General features: G+C 37.0%; 1 protein-coding gene across 2 annotated transcripts in view; it reads left to right on the top strand.

Moving 5' to 3' along the window:
• The first annotated feature begins 254 nt into the window (after window positions 1–254).
• Window positions 255–15,647, top strand: part of tbl1xr1b (TBL1X/Y related 1b) — a 29,070-nt gene continuing 13,677 nt past the window's right edge. For both annotated transcript variants that reach the window (XR_014607346.1, XM_084121093.1), the window contains exons 1-11: window positions 255–524; window positions 2,799–2,863; window positions 5,045–5,145; window positions 8,253–8,398; window positions 8,481–8,694; window positions 11,756–11,888; window positions 12,920–13,061; window positions 13,201–13,264; window positions 13,345–13,442; window positions 13,522–13,582; window positions 14,637–14,758. Coding sequence is in view for 1 of the 2 variants with exons in the window: in XM_084121093.1 (XP_083977219.1) it covers window positions 5,088–5,145; window positions 8,253–8,398; window positions 8,481–8,694; window positions 11,756–11,888; window positions 12,920–13,061; window positions 13,201–13,264; window positions 13,345–13,442; window positions 13,522–13,582; window positions 14,637–14,758 (1,038 nt within the window). In the remaining variant the exon portion in view is untranslated. The remainder of the gene's footprint in view (window positions 525–2,798; window positions 2,864–5,044; window positions 5,146–8,252; window positions 8,399–8,480; window positions 8,695–11,755; window positions 11,889–12,919; window positions 13,062–13,200; window positions 13,265–13,344; window positions 13,443–13,521; window positions 13,583–14,636; window positions 14,759–15,647) is intronic.

Here is a 15,647-nt window from a genome sequence, read left to right as displayed (position 1 = left end):
TTGGAAATAGCTGCTTTCGAAATACAATGCGTAATTCTAATCTCACATGTCACCAATTATAATTCAATACCGCCAAACAACTAAACTGATGTAGGCAAAACACTTCGCTTTCATAATCATAATCTCAGATTTAAAACTAGTTTAATAACGTTACATAATTTTGATATAAGGGTGAGGAGTGTTTTTTTAAATTTTTTATTCTTCAGTTTTTTTAATTGGAAGGAGGCCCCACGAGACCGCTACCTCATTTTCGCGTGGAAAGTCTCCGCCCTACTGCTAGTCTGAGGCCGTCGGCTTCCTCTGAAGCGCTTGGCTGGCCATAAGCTGCTAAATGTTTCTTATATTCCTTTATATTTAATACAGACCACAGGAAAATAGATATTATTCCAGGACAGAAGTAAGATTGTGGAGTGGAAAGGTCGAGGAATACCCTTCTGCCGGATTTGCGTCGGCGCTGTGGCACGTTTGTTCAGCACTTTAGCTTCAGAAGCTAGCGGTTGGTGAGAGTGGAAGCATCGGCACGAGTAAGACGAGCCTCTCATTCGCCCATTATAACACACCTCAGCATCTAGTTATGCACGAACTAACGATTATAGTCTCCGTTCGCGTTTTAGATAGCTGGAGTGCGCTTATAACTAGTTAAAAGTGTTCATTTTGCAGAGTGAAAGTGCATGGCGTGTGGCCGCGCGCGGTGGGGGATGGGCGCGCTCAGGTTCCTCGCGCTGTGTGTGCACGCGAGATGGACGTTGACAACAACTAGCTTGTATTTAACCGACTAGTTAGCTGCGTTGCTATGGAAGCAGCCACGTGCTGGAACTAGAATCGCTCATTTTTGCACTTGTTCGGGAAGTCTTGTTGTTTCCGGTGACGTTTGCTCACGATGCGCATTTAGCCGTAAGCTCAAAATCGAATGACATGTAATTGCGCTTCCGGTGGAGTGTTAGCGTTACAGATGTTCAGATCAGATCATTTTTTTTGCGATGTAAATATGGTAATTACATTAGGTATTTAATTGGTTTAATTAAATGGCTTGTTATAAGTACTCTGGAAAGGTAATTGTGTATTTTACTGGTAAAGACGTGAATGCACACACACACAAAAACCTTTTTCTTTTTTTCAAGATTTACGCATTTCAGTTATTAGTAAAATTCCATCAAGTTGAAGTAGTACTTTCATATTATGAATGAATAATTTTAAATGAGTAATAAAACTCATTTTTTATAATTAAAAAAATATAGAATTATAAGAGTTTTTATAATTTTTAAACTTAAATTTAAACATTTTCATTCTTTTTTATTATTATTATTTATGAATACGAATCACATAAACTAAATGGTCCATTCTCTTGTTCCATTAAGATTTTTACAAACTCTTTTATTATGCTGTAGTTTTTTTTTTTCTCATTTAAAATTAATTCATAATATGAATAATATGTAAGGGTTATTAAATTCAATTGAATGGAAGTTTACTGTTAATTGAATTGCGTAAATCTTGAAAAAAGGCTTAATTTTTTTGTGTAGAGACAAATTTAATAGATCTGTTGAACAGAATGAACCTAAGTCAATTACAAAATTACACATAGTTTAACCATGAAGATGCTTTATCAGATATATTTGCTCTGTCACTGAAGTGATTTATTATGTTTATCTATTTATTATAGACTGTACAAGGACTTTTAGTTGATTGCATAATTTCCTGATAGCTGATAGTTAAAAGGGGGGATTTTGTGTCCTCAGTAAGAGATGCTTTGTAACAGATGAACTTGTCTGGGTCTTTCTTCATACACTGCACGACTGCTTTAAATCCGAACGGATTTTAAAACGCTAGGCATCATCAGTGTTGCCAGATTGGAAATGTCCAAGTTTCGTACCAGAAGCTCAAAATTATCGTATTTGGAAGAAAATTATCGTACACAAGTCAAACGTACAGAATACAGCTATTTATAGACCAACGACTTTTTGACACGACCTGAAAAAAATACTTTATTGTTAAACATTAACTTGTGAGAGAGAGAGTCATTCTCCAAGATGATTGGATGAGAAGACAAAGATAAAGATGGAAGTCATGCGTAACACCACGTTCTCCTCACAGTCATGATGGTAGACATGGGATCCACAGCTAGATCGATGAGTATGATAGAAGCCCTATGATTACAACGACCATCATTTGAAGTGTCACAAAATTCTGAAATTATCGTACATTATGGGATTTTTTTCATTATTGATCGTACAGAGGTCAAAATGATCGAACGTCTGGCAACACTGGGCATCATACTTACCGACTTTGTAAATGGTTACAGAGAAAAAAAACTGGGGCATTGTTTTCAAACTGGGGTCCGGGACCCCCATGGGGCTGCAAGGAAAAGTTGAGAGAAATTAAAACAAATAAATAATAAAATAAGATTAGAGTTTAGAATAAAATGCACATCATCATCATGTGTAGATGTTGCATGACAGTGGTGCCATTTTTAGAAAGATCATGGCCTTTCAGAGCATTGATAATGAATGACTGTGATTGGGGTACTCTTTCTCAAATGATATGGTCTACCTTCTGCTTGTGCTTGAAACATGAATAGGATAGTTGTGGTGCATTAGGTTATTTCCGAGAATGTTAAAGTTGTTACCAAACCTGGAAAGTTGCCAAATTTCTTTTTTTTGGTCTCAGTCAAGTCTAAATTTTTGCTTTGTCAACAAGCATTTATTTTACACTTGTATTCTGTTAAAACATTGACTGATTATAGAGGGGGGGAAAGGCTGACTGTAAATCTGATTATAACTAATACAATGTTTTATTGACAGGCAGATTTGCCTGTGCTCCCATGGATGGCGAGAGTATGAACATCTAAATATCACTTGGTATCATGGTGAGTCAGTGCCACATCCTTCTAATTCATCAATGTCTTAAATTTTACCCTCCAAAAATGTAAAGCAGCATGAAGTCTGAAATATCCTACACTGCATTTAAAAAGTAGCTTGTAAAAGCCCTTCACACACAGAACACATTTTTGCAGGTGAGTGAAGTGGAGGGGGGAAAAAAAGCAAAGTCTAGAGACACTTTTTTTTTTTTTTTTTTTAAGTTTAATTTATTTTAACTTGAGCGCCTAGTTTTTAGAACGACGTGTCAAATGCGCGAGATACTGCAAAAGACGCGAGACGCGAGCGCAACGGTCTGGAACATGTTTACATTGAAAAACAATTGAAAAGCAGCACAGCGGAATGGGAAAACGTGTTCTGTGTGACCCGGCTCTCACCGCTGTTGCTGTTGAGATGAATGATCTTTAGACACGCGGAACGATCAGATCATCAAATTGTTGTTTTTTTTCTTCAGAAAACAAATGTACTGGATTGTGTGATTTATTATGAGTGTAGGATAAGAGAATTTATTGTAAAGAGTGAAGAGCCTTTTCATTAAGTTGTATAAGCCTGTTTTATTTGATTGTGAATTGGCAACCTGTTGACACGTCGTAAACAACAGGGATTCTTATCATATGATGGGTTGCTGTTATACGTGAAGGCTTATAAGCAGCTGAATGAATGAGTACACATGCATCATTTCCTCTTGTTCAACACTAACTCTTTAACTCTTGTTTCCCATCACGACATCAGTCCCTACAGTGTAGCGTCTTAACAGTTCTTTCCAGCGGTGAGCAAACGGATGGAAAATTCCCCCAGGGCTCAAAGGGGCTTCTGGGAGAAAGTTCAGTCAAGAAGTTTAGGTTCAGTTCTCTCTTTGCTTTAAAATATATTGTTTAAGGAGACCAAGAGCAGGTCTGTGTGGGTCCTGACGCCCCAGTAAAGTGATGGCGACACTATACTGTAAAAAAGCACAGTCCTTCGGATGAGATGTTAAACCGAGGTCCTGACTCTCTGTGGTCATTAAAAATCCCAGGATGTCCTTCAGAAAAAGAGTAGGGGTGTAACCCCGGCATCCTGGCCAAATTTGCCCAGTGGCCTCTGTCCATCATCATGATTCATGGTGTCCTAATCATCCCATATATATACTGATAAGGACCAAAAAAAGAAAAATAAATAAGATCTGTGTTTTGGGAATATTTATATATAATATATACAGTCAAGTCACATTTATTTTTATAGCGCTTTTTACAATACAGAATACAGAGATAACAGGAAAATAATGCAACAAAGTTTGTTTCCAGAAAATCATCACAGTCCAGCTTAAAGGAACACTCCACCATTTTTTGAAATAGGGCTTATTCACCTTCTTTCCCACATTTAGATAGGTGGGCAAATGCATTTTTGTCTCAGTGCATGCATTGTTTTAGTTTGACAGGGTCGGCACTAGCTTAGCTTAGCATAATGAATGGAATCCTTTGTTGCCAGCTAGCATGTCCTTAGTAAAAGTGATATAAAAAAAAAAAAACCACCTAATTACTTCTTGTGGCCTGTGTATTCACAACAAGTACAAATAGCGATGCAGATTAACACTAGGCGATTTCCTAGGCAGATATTGACTTATATATTAAGGACTACATTAGGGGGAAGCACAGGCGAAGCACTGCTACTTGGGCGTGATATCTCTAATATATTATATATTTTTACCTTATCAAAACAGTTAAAAAGCAGCAGGTCAAATTAAATTCACGAAATTATAGATAATAAAAAGAACAAAAATGTGAAAATGTATTCAACCTTACATACAATGAATTTAAGTAATGTGCATGACTTTTTTTGTGAATAAATGACCATCAAAAGAGTTTTTTTAAATTGTTTTAGAATATAAGTTTCTTCTTATTAATGTTGAAGACAGTTGTGCTGCCTAATATTTTTGTGGAAACCATGATTCATTTTTACTTCAGGATTCTCTGATGAACAGAGTTCAAAAGAACAGCATTTACTTAACTGTAATTTTTTTGTAGTGGTTTTTGTCACTTTTGATCAATTTAATTAATTCCTTCTGAATAAAAGTAATTTCTTTTGAAAATAACCCTTTTGAACAGTGGTGTATACTGTGTCCAGAGTTGTTCTCATGCTCTATATGCTGTTTGTGAAGAACAGTAACAGAAAACATGTCTTTGTTATTCCAGGCTCCACTCTCGCCCTGACCTCTTGGTTCACCCAGGATCCAAAATGAGCGTTAGCAGTGATGAGGTCAATTTCCTGGTGTACAGATACCTGCAAGAGTCAGGTGTGTATGTTCATCAGCCCTCTTCACTTCAGTTAACAGCTCTGTGTAATATCCTGTTTCATATCGCATGCAGGGGTAGGTTTTTTTTTTTTTTTTTTTTTGTCCTGCCATGTTTATTTCCAAAGAACTAATTAATGGTTTAACCACCTACCATCCGGCCAGTGCACCATAAAAACACTCAGGACAATAGCAACTCCCTGGCAGCATCTTGACAGTGTGTTTTAGGAAATATCATCCACGTTTTCTTCAGGAAATGTAAAAATGTAGTGTTTTATGTGCTGTTCTTTAAGAGTAAGGTTTAATAACCAAAGGAAGTGTCAGTTGTCAGAACTAATATCAGTGCCATTTATAAAAACTATTTTTAGTTTAACTATTTAACATGCACAAATACACATTGAAACTGTTATTGTAATATTTTTTATGGTTTTACTTATCGATAATAGGTAAAACTGTGAGCACTTAACTGCAGCCAGCTGAAAAAAAAAAATCCATATTCTAGCTTATATTATCCTGAATGATGGCTGAAACTTTGTATTAAAGGGATAATTCACCCAAAAATGGAAATTCTGTCATCTTTTACTCACCCTCATGTCATTCCAAACCTGTAAGACTTTCATTCATCTTCGAAACACAAATGAAGATATTTCATATATATTGATGAAATCTGAGAGCTTTCTGTCTCTCCATTGGCATCTACACAACTACCACTTTGATGCTTCAAAAAGTTCATAAAGAGATCGTAAAACTAATATGAATTGAGCAGTTTAGTCCACGTTTTCTGAAGAGTCTCGATCACTTCATATGATGAACAGATTCAATTTAGGATTTTATTCACATTTAAACACTGATCAGCGAACATAAGCAGAGGTAAACCGAAGGTCAACCGAACCTGCTTGATGCACGAGATCAAACCTCTTGCTGAAACTCAAACGTGTTGCGTAACACAAGAATGAACTAAATATTATTTAGTGCTCCCAGCTTTGTAGCCATACTAAAAGCAACAATGGATAATTCACCTCAGATCTTGAAATTAAACAAATGGAAACAAGAACGTTCAAACTGTGAACGAATAAGTGTATTCTATGACAAATTGTTTTAATAACTCAGTATGTATTTTTAATAATGTTTAATATTTGTGAATTTCATTATGTATATCCATTTTCCTGCAACTCATCAAGATTAATCTCTGGTGCCGTGCACTTGCCACAAGATCCCGCCCACACGCTGTTCTGATTGGCTGTGATTTTTGATTGATTTTGTCACATCTCTTTGTAGCCGTGTCGCGTCTGGTGTGGACAGACACATTTCTTGTCGCTGGAATCATATCTCATCACGTCTGGTTAAGACATGCTGTAAACTTCTCAATTCATATGGATTAGTTTTATGATCTCTTTAGTAGGTCTGTGCGACATAGCAAAAAAATGTTTCGCGATTTAATGTTTCATATCGTTCAGTATCGATAATTATTGACATTTTTCTATAACTGTTTTTTTAAGGAACGGTAGAAAAGTTTGAATTTAATCCACATTAAGGCAAACAAATTATATTAGTTTTAGCAGTCAAAAACAAAAATATCTTCTTTATGTCTTATATTAAGATAAAAAAGTAAGTGTTAAAGAAACTCTCGAACTTAAATAAAATGTTACAAAATGTGTGCAATGTTAAAGTGTAAACGTAGAACAGCATCTGTAATAAGTTGGGGTGTAACGGTTCACAAAATTCACGGTTCGGTTCAATACGACGCAGTGGTGTCCGGGTTCGCTACGTTTTCAATAAAGCAAAAAGAAAGAAATGCCAGAGAAATTTCCTTGTTTTAAAAAATATATGTTTTTCATTTATTTTTAAATAAGTGTGTTTTGAACAAATTAACAAAATGTTTTGGTCATCACATTAAAAATAACATTTAAATATGATAATATTTGAGTTTTAAAGTGCTGGAAAAAGATGTGTGATGTACTTGAAAGCATTTTACTATTCCTGCCAAACTTCCATGGTTCAGGGTTCCCACGGGTCCTTGAAATCCTTGAAAGTTTGGGAATCTGAAAAAAAAAATTCAAGGCCCTGGAAAGTTTTTGAAAATAAACATGCATAGATACAGGTCCTTGAAAGTGCTTGAATTAATTTTGTTCAGTACGTTTTCTGGAAACAATTCCATGTTATTCACGGTACACTAATGTGTTATTTCGCCAACACTTCGTGGCCTACGCATACTAGCTTGCTTGATTTACGTTAGTTACGCGCATTTACGCGTTGCGTTGTGTTTGTACGTTGCCATGACGTTCACACACGCAAAACTACGATGGTACCTCAACGTTTGCTGTTGGACACAATAAATGTGTCCCCAAATTAAGTCCTTGAATTTGAGGGTATTGGACCTGGAGAGTCCTTGAAAGGTCCTTGAATTTGAAGTTAACCAAGGTGTGGGAACCCTGATGGTTACAGTTAGTGTTACTACATTAAATCCATGGTGAATGTTGCTGATCTGTAGACGTGTATCGTTACACCCCTAGGACAATACAAACCTCTAAAACTGTAAGAGATATTGGGCTGTCAATGCAGTGACACGAGAGCAACGCAATCTGGCTGTTTAGATCTTATTGGTTGTTTGCTTGTCAATGGTAGCACGCTGATTTATCAAAACATCTGATAGGCTGTTTAAGATCTACGGGCGATGCGCGTGCATTTTAATGAAAATATCGAGTGCTATATCGAAAAAATGTTATATAGTTACCAACAATGGTGTACCGTCAATAAATACCGATACCGTTTTATCGCCCAGCCCTACTCTTTTTAAAAGCGCTGAACTCCCTTTAAAAGCGCTTCTCGTGTTTGCTTCTTTAGATGAATCGCTTGTTGTATTTCTCAATTGTGAGTTGCTTTGGATAAAACCGTCTGCTAAATGATTGAATGTAAAAACCCCAGTTTGAAATCAGACGGCTGTTAGTCAACCATATCGGGTCGGTAATGCAGAAAAAGACTTCTCGATTATGTAACATTTTTACGATTTCTTTGTTGACTTGGTAGCAAAGTACCAATACTTTTGACCTCACTATCCAGAAGTACTTGTTCCTAAATGGTAACAAGAATGGTCTTCTTTCCCCCCGCAGGCTTCTCCCACTCAGCGTTCACCTTTGGCATAGAGAGCCACATCAGCCAGTCCAACATCAACGGAGCTCTGGTGCCCCCTGCTGCCCTTATCTCCATCATCCAGAAAGGCCTGCAGTACGTAGAGGCTGAAGTCAGCATCAATGAGGTCAGCACCGTTATCACATTTCTCAGCTTCCCCGTCATACATGCGAGAAGATCTTCGATCTGACGTGATTTTGCTCTCTTAGGACGGCACGCTGTTTGATGGGCGGCCGATCGAGTCGCTGTCGTTGATTGATGCGGTGATGCCAGACGTGGTGCAGACGAGGCAGCAGGTTTATAAGGATAAGCTGGCTCAACAACAAGCTGCCGCCACCGCCTCCAGCGCCACGACGGCCTCCGCTGCCAAGAACGGAGAGAACACGGCTAATGGAGAGGAGAACGGGTCCCACACGCTGTCTAGTAAGCTCACAGCCTACATAGTACTGTCATAAAGAAATACCATTAAGACTGTAAAACAGCTCGATCTGTGACCTTTGAGGTCACAAAAAATAAATTGGGTAACACTTTATTTCGATAGACATTTTGCTAAGTAACTTTTGTAACTGCATGTCACCTACCAGCAGAGATGGGGGACTCGAGTCACATGACTTGACTTGAGTCAGACTCGAGTCGCAAATTTAAAGACTTGAGACTTGCTTGACTAAATTAAGAAAATGACTCGACTTGACTTTGACTTGAGAGCCAATGACTCGAGACTTGACTTGAACTGTATGACTCGAGAATGACTTGATATACATTTTTATATAAATCATCGCAACATCAATTGATGAACAAAATGAAAGCAACGGAACCATTGACGCCAGTCATCAGATTCTGCGCGACTGCGTGACGCTGCACAAGCCCAGAAAAAAACATACATCGTGGTGAGCGCGCTAAATACAAAAACATCTCCCAGCGTCGTTTCTTTTTGGATATAAACACTAGAAATTGACCATATTCATACAAGAAGATTTGCTGTACGAATAATAACAGGCAAGGGATATCGGACGACGATCACAACCTCGAACAGTCGAACTTCATTCACCACGTCTAAAAGTAAGCTATGGCTTGTTTAACCTGTTTGTTATAGTTAATTTGACTATCGTTAAATCTAGAGAGAATATTGGTCAAAACAGCATGCCTCTTTATACACAATTATGTTTTCAAATGTAGCTTAATGTTGTCAATATTCAAATGATAATTAATGATGACATATGTTTTGTATAACATTTGCCACATTTCTTTCCAATCATGCTTTAAAGCCAAATATGTCGTTCTTTCCAATGACAAAAAACAACATAGAAAACTGTTAATGTTTTGTGTTTTATGTTTCTCTTAAAGCAGGGTTAGATGTTATCAGGGGGTTGGGGGCAAAATGCCAGCAGAATTAATATGCACCCAAAATTCTAAATGTGGTGGAAAAATTGCCCTAGTATGAGTTATTTTTATAATTATCCTATAACATAGGATATTAAAAAATATTTCCAGAATATTGGCGCGATTGCAAATGTGATAATGATTTTATAAAACAGTTCAGTAAACAAAGAGTGAATATTGTGATGTGACATTTTAGACATATTTCAAATATTCTCTGTTTTTGCTCTATTTCTCCAATGACAATAGTTCCAAACAAGCCACAGAAAGAGTTATGCGTATTTGTGATTTTGTGACCTAGCTTAGTTCCAGAACGAATCTGCCTTTTTGAACAAATCAGTGAATGAATGCTTCTATGACTCGTACATTAAGACGGTGATTTGGCGCCACCTATTGGCGGTTTTAACTTTATAATTAAAAAATATATAACTTATTTAAAGGGGATGCCAGTTTGAAGAATGCCATTTGGTGGCATAGGAACCATTATACTTGAATTGTGAATTGTTTAATACCTTTTAATGGTCTTCTGCAATGTCTGAGGCATATTTATTTTTTCACGCTTTAATGTTGGCCTAATTTCAGTTACATTTACATTTTAGGCTATGTAGTTTGAAAATTTATTTATTTTTTATTTTTTAGATTTTTATTGTAGTAACCACTCAGCTGTATGTGGAAATGCATATTTAAAAAAAATGTTGCAAATAAAACCATAGTCCACAACTTATGTAATTTTAACTTATTTTAATATATAAATTCAGCGAAATCATCAAACGTTTGTATGACTTGCCAGTGACTTGTGACCCAAGCTACGACTTGACTTGACTTGCTTGACATAAAGCAGTGACTTGACTTGACTTGCTTTTCACAAAATTGACTTGGACTTGCTTGAGACTTGAAGGTTAAGACTTGAGACTTGCTTGTGACTTGCACATGTGTGACTTACTCCCACCTCTGCCTACCAGTCATTTGAGTATTAGACTGTCTGCTTAATATCTGCTAACACTTTATTGTGATGACAGACATTCTACTGACTATAAGTAACTTTACTTATGCATGTTAACTTATTCTGACCCTACCAGTCTACTAATACTCTACTGAGAATTAGTTGACATGTAGTTGCAAAGTTACTTATAGTTAGTAGAGTGTCTAAAGTGGACTATCGAAATAAAGTGTTACCATAAATTACACTGTTCAATCTTTAGGAATCAATTTTAGGGTTGGGAATTAATCCTGGATTTTCACGTTTTGAGGTTTCACACTGCACGTTTGTAAACCCTAGGTTAATGTTCTTTGCATATTTGCTGTGTCAATATCATTGATTGGAGGAACACAGCATGTGACCCAATTAAATGAACATCTTGTCATGTTTATATTCCTGACTGCACCATCAGTTTATCAGTTTCTGACTTCAACCAGTGTTATTTTAGTATTATTTAGTGTTTTATAGTCTTTTAATTTTTTTCATATTTTGATTTAGCTTTTATTTTTATATTTTCAGTTATAATTAAGTATTGGCTATTTTGTTATGTGCTTTTGTCTTCTTTGTTTTAAGTTTTTCTTCAATATTACTATATCTTCTATTTATTTTATTTCAGTTAGTTGCCAAGAAAACATTTGTAAATAAGAAAAGGTTTTTAATTTAACATTTATATTTTACTTTATTTCAGTTTTTTTAATTAAAGAGAATATATTTTGGTAGTTTTAGTTAGCCGTAACTACACTGACCTGAATAAAACGGTCTCTTCACTCCAGTTGTCACATTTAGATTTTTCCCTTGAACGCTGAAATGAAATACTGGGGGTGAAACAGTCTGAGACTATACAAAGCATATGAATATTTAACGAGGCAAGCGCCATTTATTGCATGATTGGTTGTTTGCTGCGAACTGGCTGTTACAATCTAACCCTGAATACATTCGGCAACACAAGGTTTTAAGAAGACTATAACACAGACAATGTTGTTCCAACCCTGTGTGACTTTCTTTCTTCTGTGGAACACAAAAGCTGCACCATGGCTGCTCGTTTACATAAATGAATGATGCGTATCGGTTGGGTTTAGCATGAATGTCACACAGCGCTGAAAGTGTCTCTGCCTCTTCCTTTGCCAGACCACCACTCAGACATGATGGAGGTGGACAGGGCGGTGGAGATCCCGGCCAGTAAAGCCATGGTGCTGCGGGGCCACGAGTCTGAGGTCTTCATCTGTGCTTGGAACCCCGTCAGCGACCTCCTGGCATCTGGGTCAGTCTCTAGCTAAAGCCAGAGTTTACTGCTGCTGAACCCTTTAATGCATACATGTCTCACCAATTATTATTCCATAATCGGGTCTTTAGCAACCTGGATCTATATCTATTATATATCTCTAGAACTATATCGGTAACACTTTACAACAATGTTCATTAGTTAACATTATTTAACTACCTTAGTTAACATGAACTACATGAATATTTCTACAGCATTTATTCATCTTAGTAAATATTAATTTCAACATTTACTAATACATTATTAAAATCAAAGTTTGTATTTGTTAACATCAGTTAATGCACTCTGAACTCACATGAACAAACAATGAACAGCTGGATTTTTATTAACTAACATTAACAAAGATTTATAAATAATTTAACAAATGTATTGCTCATTTTTAGTTCATGTTAGTTAATACATTACAATAATGTTCATTAGTTAACATCAGTTGAAGTGTTACTACTATATCTAACGCAGGTGGCTCTCTATCTGCCGCAATATTACAAATCTATTACAATATTACAAATCTCTGCCAAATAATGCTTTATTAGTAATTACAAAAGAATAAAATAAAGGATAGCCTATTTCATTACATTGTGGAACTTGGTCTGTTCCCCAGTGCATTCAGCATCGGGCTCATGTTCGCCATCTCAACCATATTCTCAAAACTATCATTTTCTGTCTTCAAAATCAATATAGATCAATTACGCCATCTTTGTCAGACATTGCCATCTTGAGGAATAAAGGTGAATTGCACTTACTGAGTCATCAGTCTGCAGTTAAACAGACTCAAATGATGCACAGAAAAAAATATACTTAAACTATTACATACCTGATTAGATTTGAGAAATACTAAGAAGGTTCATGTCTAACTTTAAAAAGTTAATGAAGGGGAGGGTAGTGAATGACGTCCCGGTATGCGTTTAAGGGTTAAACCTGTGAATTTTGAAACAATCATTGCTTTGCCTGTCTCTGCATAATACTCTTCAAATGGGTTGATTCTCTCTGCGTTTGGTTGTTGCCATCAGCTCGGGAGACTCGACTGCACGGATCTGGAACCTGAGTGAGAGCAGTGCGGGAGGATCCACTCAGCTGGTGCTGCGCCACTGCATTCGGGAGGGGGGGCAGGATGTACCCAGTAACAAAGACGTCACCTCACTGGACTGGAATGTGAGTGCTGGGACTTCTGAATCATTGTAACCCTGGTTGCATGAGCCTCTCTCCACACACACTACACAGACAAAACTAATTATTCAAATTCATATTTCTCTCTCTCTCTCTCTCTCTCTCTCTCTCTGATGTTGGGCAGAGCGAAGGTACACTCCTAGCGACAGGATCCTATGATGGCTTTGCAAGGATATGGACTAAAGATGGTGAGCTTCATTAACTCTATCGCTAACATCAATTAAACTTCAAAATCCTGTTCATCTAATCAGTGTCCCGTAACTGGTAGGTAATCTTGCCAGTACCCTGGGGCAGCACAAAGGTCCCATATTTGCTTTAAAGTGGAACAAGAAAGGAAATTTCATTCTCAGCGCTGGTGTTGATAAGGTACAGTATAATCGTATGCTTGTCATTGATAAGCTGATGTGATGAAGTTGAGATGCTAATGGGAATGTGCACCTTTCAGACCACCATTATTTGGGATGCGCACACAGGAGAGGCCAAACAGCAATTTCCATTCCATTCTGGTGAGTAACAAAAAGGACCACAAGCAGAACATTCATTTCCCCTCAACGAACATTGACGTTCTTGCTAATCCAGTTGAGAACAGGGGAAAACACTTTAAATACACCAATCAATGCACGTTAATAAAACTATACATGACAGGATTTTGCAGCCATATCAGTTGTAATGTGATCTGACGGACCTTCAGAGAGAGAGAGTTTTGGTGCGAAGAGCTGCTAGGGTTTTCTTAGGGTGTGTTCACACTTGTAGTTCGGTTCGCTTGGTTCATTTGGTCCGGACCAAAAAAAAACAAACATTTAGTCCTGGTCTGCTTAGCGTTCAGACTGCCATTTTTAACACCGAACCTAAAGGCATAGGGATACATTCACAACCTGATTGGTCGGCTTTTGTGACGTATTGCCTATTTCACGACGGAACTTACCGAACATCCAAAACAATGCTGTGTTTTGGGATAAATGCGCTCATTGTATGTGCGTAGCCCACATATGATGGTATTTTGTCCAGCTGAGAACTCGTGCAGAGCTTATAAAATGTGTAAAGGAGTCAAACCAGCGGCAGGAATCCCTCCGTCACACACACAAAGGAAGATCTACTGTGAGGAGACGCGGTTTTGATGCCTGTAGTGAACTGTGATGGGCAACATCACGACTGTGATGAGAAAAAACAGGTTTGCTTGAGCATTCTGTATTTTTAGGGTCTCATCTTCCTGTTTTTGGTTCGTTTACATGTCTTTGGTCCGTGTTGTGTTCATATTTCATTCGGATCGCACCAGAGTTCATTTGAAAGCGGACGAGTCACATCTTTTCAGCGCTCTCGATGTTTGGTGCGCACCAGGGTTCAGATGGCAGCGTTCACACTTATTCAAATGAACCGCACTAACAGAGCAATCACACCAGAGTTTGTTTTAATCGAAAAAAACATGCCAAGTGTGAACAGTGAACACACACCCTTAAAGCCCCACCCGGGTTGGTCGTGTCATCCAAATGTGTTAGTTGTACGTAAGCTCGTTTCAAAAGAATCATTAAGAATGATGTGATTTGCATTTGTCACCTGCAGCTCCGGCTCTGGACGTGGACTGGCAGAGCAACAACACGTTTGCCTCCTGCAGCACGGACATGTGCATTCACGTGTGTAAGCTGGGCCAGGACAGACCAGTCAAAACATTCCAGGGTCACACAGTAAGCCCCTTACATCAGATATTCTACTATTTCCAATATAGTGTATATCAATATCTGCTTATTCTACTTTTTGCATTGACTGTTTGGTGTCCTGAAATACTAAAAGTTACATCGTAACCCTGTTAAGCCTGACATATGAAACAAGTCAGGAAAACTAAATGTTTTGAAATCTAATTATTGAACATTTAAACATTTAAACATTCATGTTTTAAAAATTTCTGTTGATTTTCCTTTGTTCTGGACACCAAATGGTTTAATTTAGGAAAAGAGTTTCAATCCTAATCAAGAATAAAAAGCAGATAAATTTATATAAATAAATATTAAAATGTGTACATTTATTATTAACGTTTGGTTCTTTTAATATAATGTATGCAAATATATCAATGACATTTTGAATGAATAAAATGATGGCGGCAAAAACAAAGCCAGACTGCATAAAAATACATATTATCTGTTCCCTTTAAATATACATGATATTTGATTTTATTTGGAAGTTAGAATTATTTGAAGAACAGTTTTATTATGGTTGAAATAATACATCATGAAATGCATTACAATGATGATTAAAATAAATGTACCTCAAATACATTTGATGCTCAAGAAACATTTATGATTATTAACAATGTTGAAAACAGTTGTGCTGCTTAATATTTTTTGGGAACTATTAAGCATTTGATACACATTTGCAACAGTTTCTCCTGTGTATGAAATATGAAGTAAACCTAAAATCCCATAGGTTTTTTTTTTAGATTTTTTTTTAGAATGTAATATTGACTTTTCGCTTTTATCCAAAGCAACTTACACTGCGTTCAAGCTACGCATTTGAAGTTTATGCACTCCCTGCGTATCTAGCACATGATCTCCGCAGAGCTACTTGCCACATAAGTAA

This window comes from Abramis brama (assembly GCF_963993115.1).
Source record: "Abramis brama genome assembly, chromosome: 7".
Lineage (NCBI taxonomy): Eukaryota > Metazoa > Chordata > Actinopteri > Cypriniformes > Leuciscidae > Abramis > Abramis brama.
Note: the sequence above shows the minus strand (reverse complement) of the source record. Positions and strands in the feature narration are given on the sequence as shown.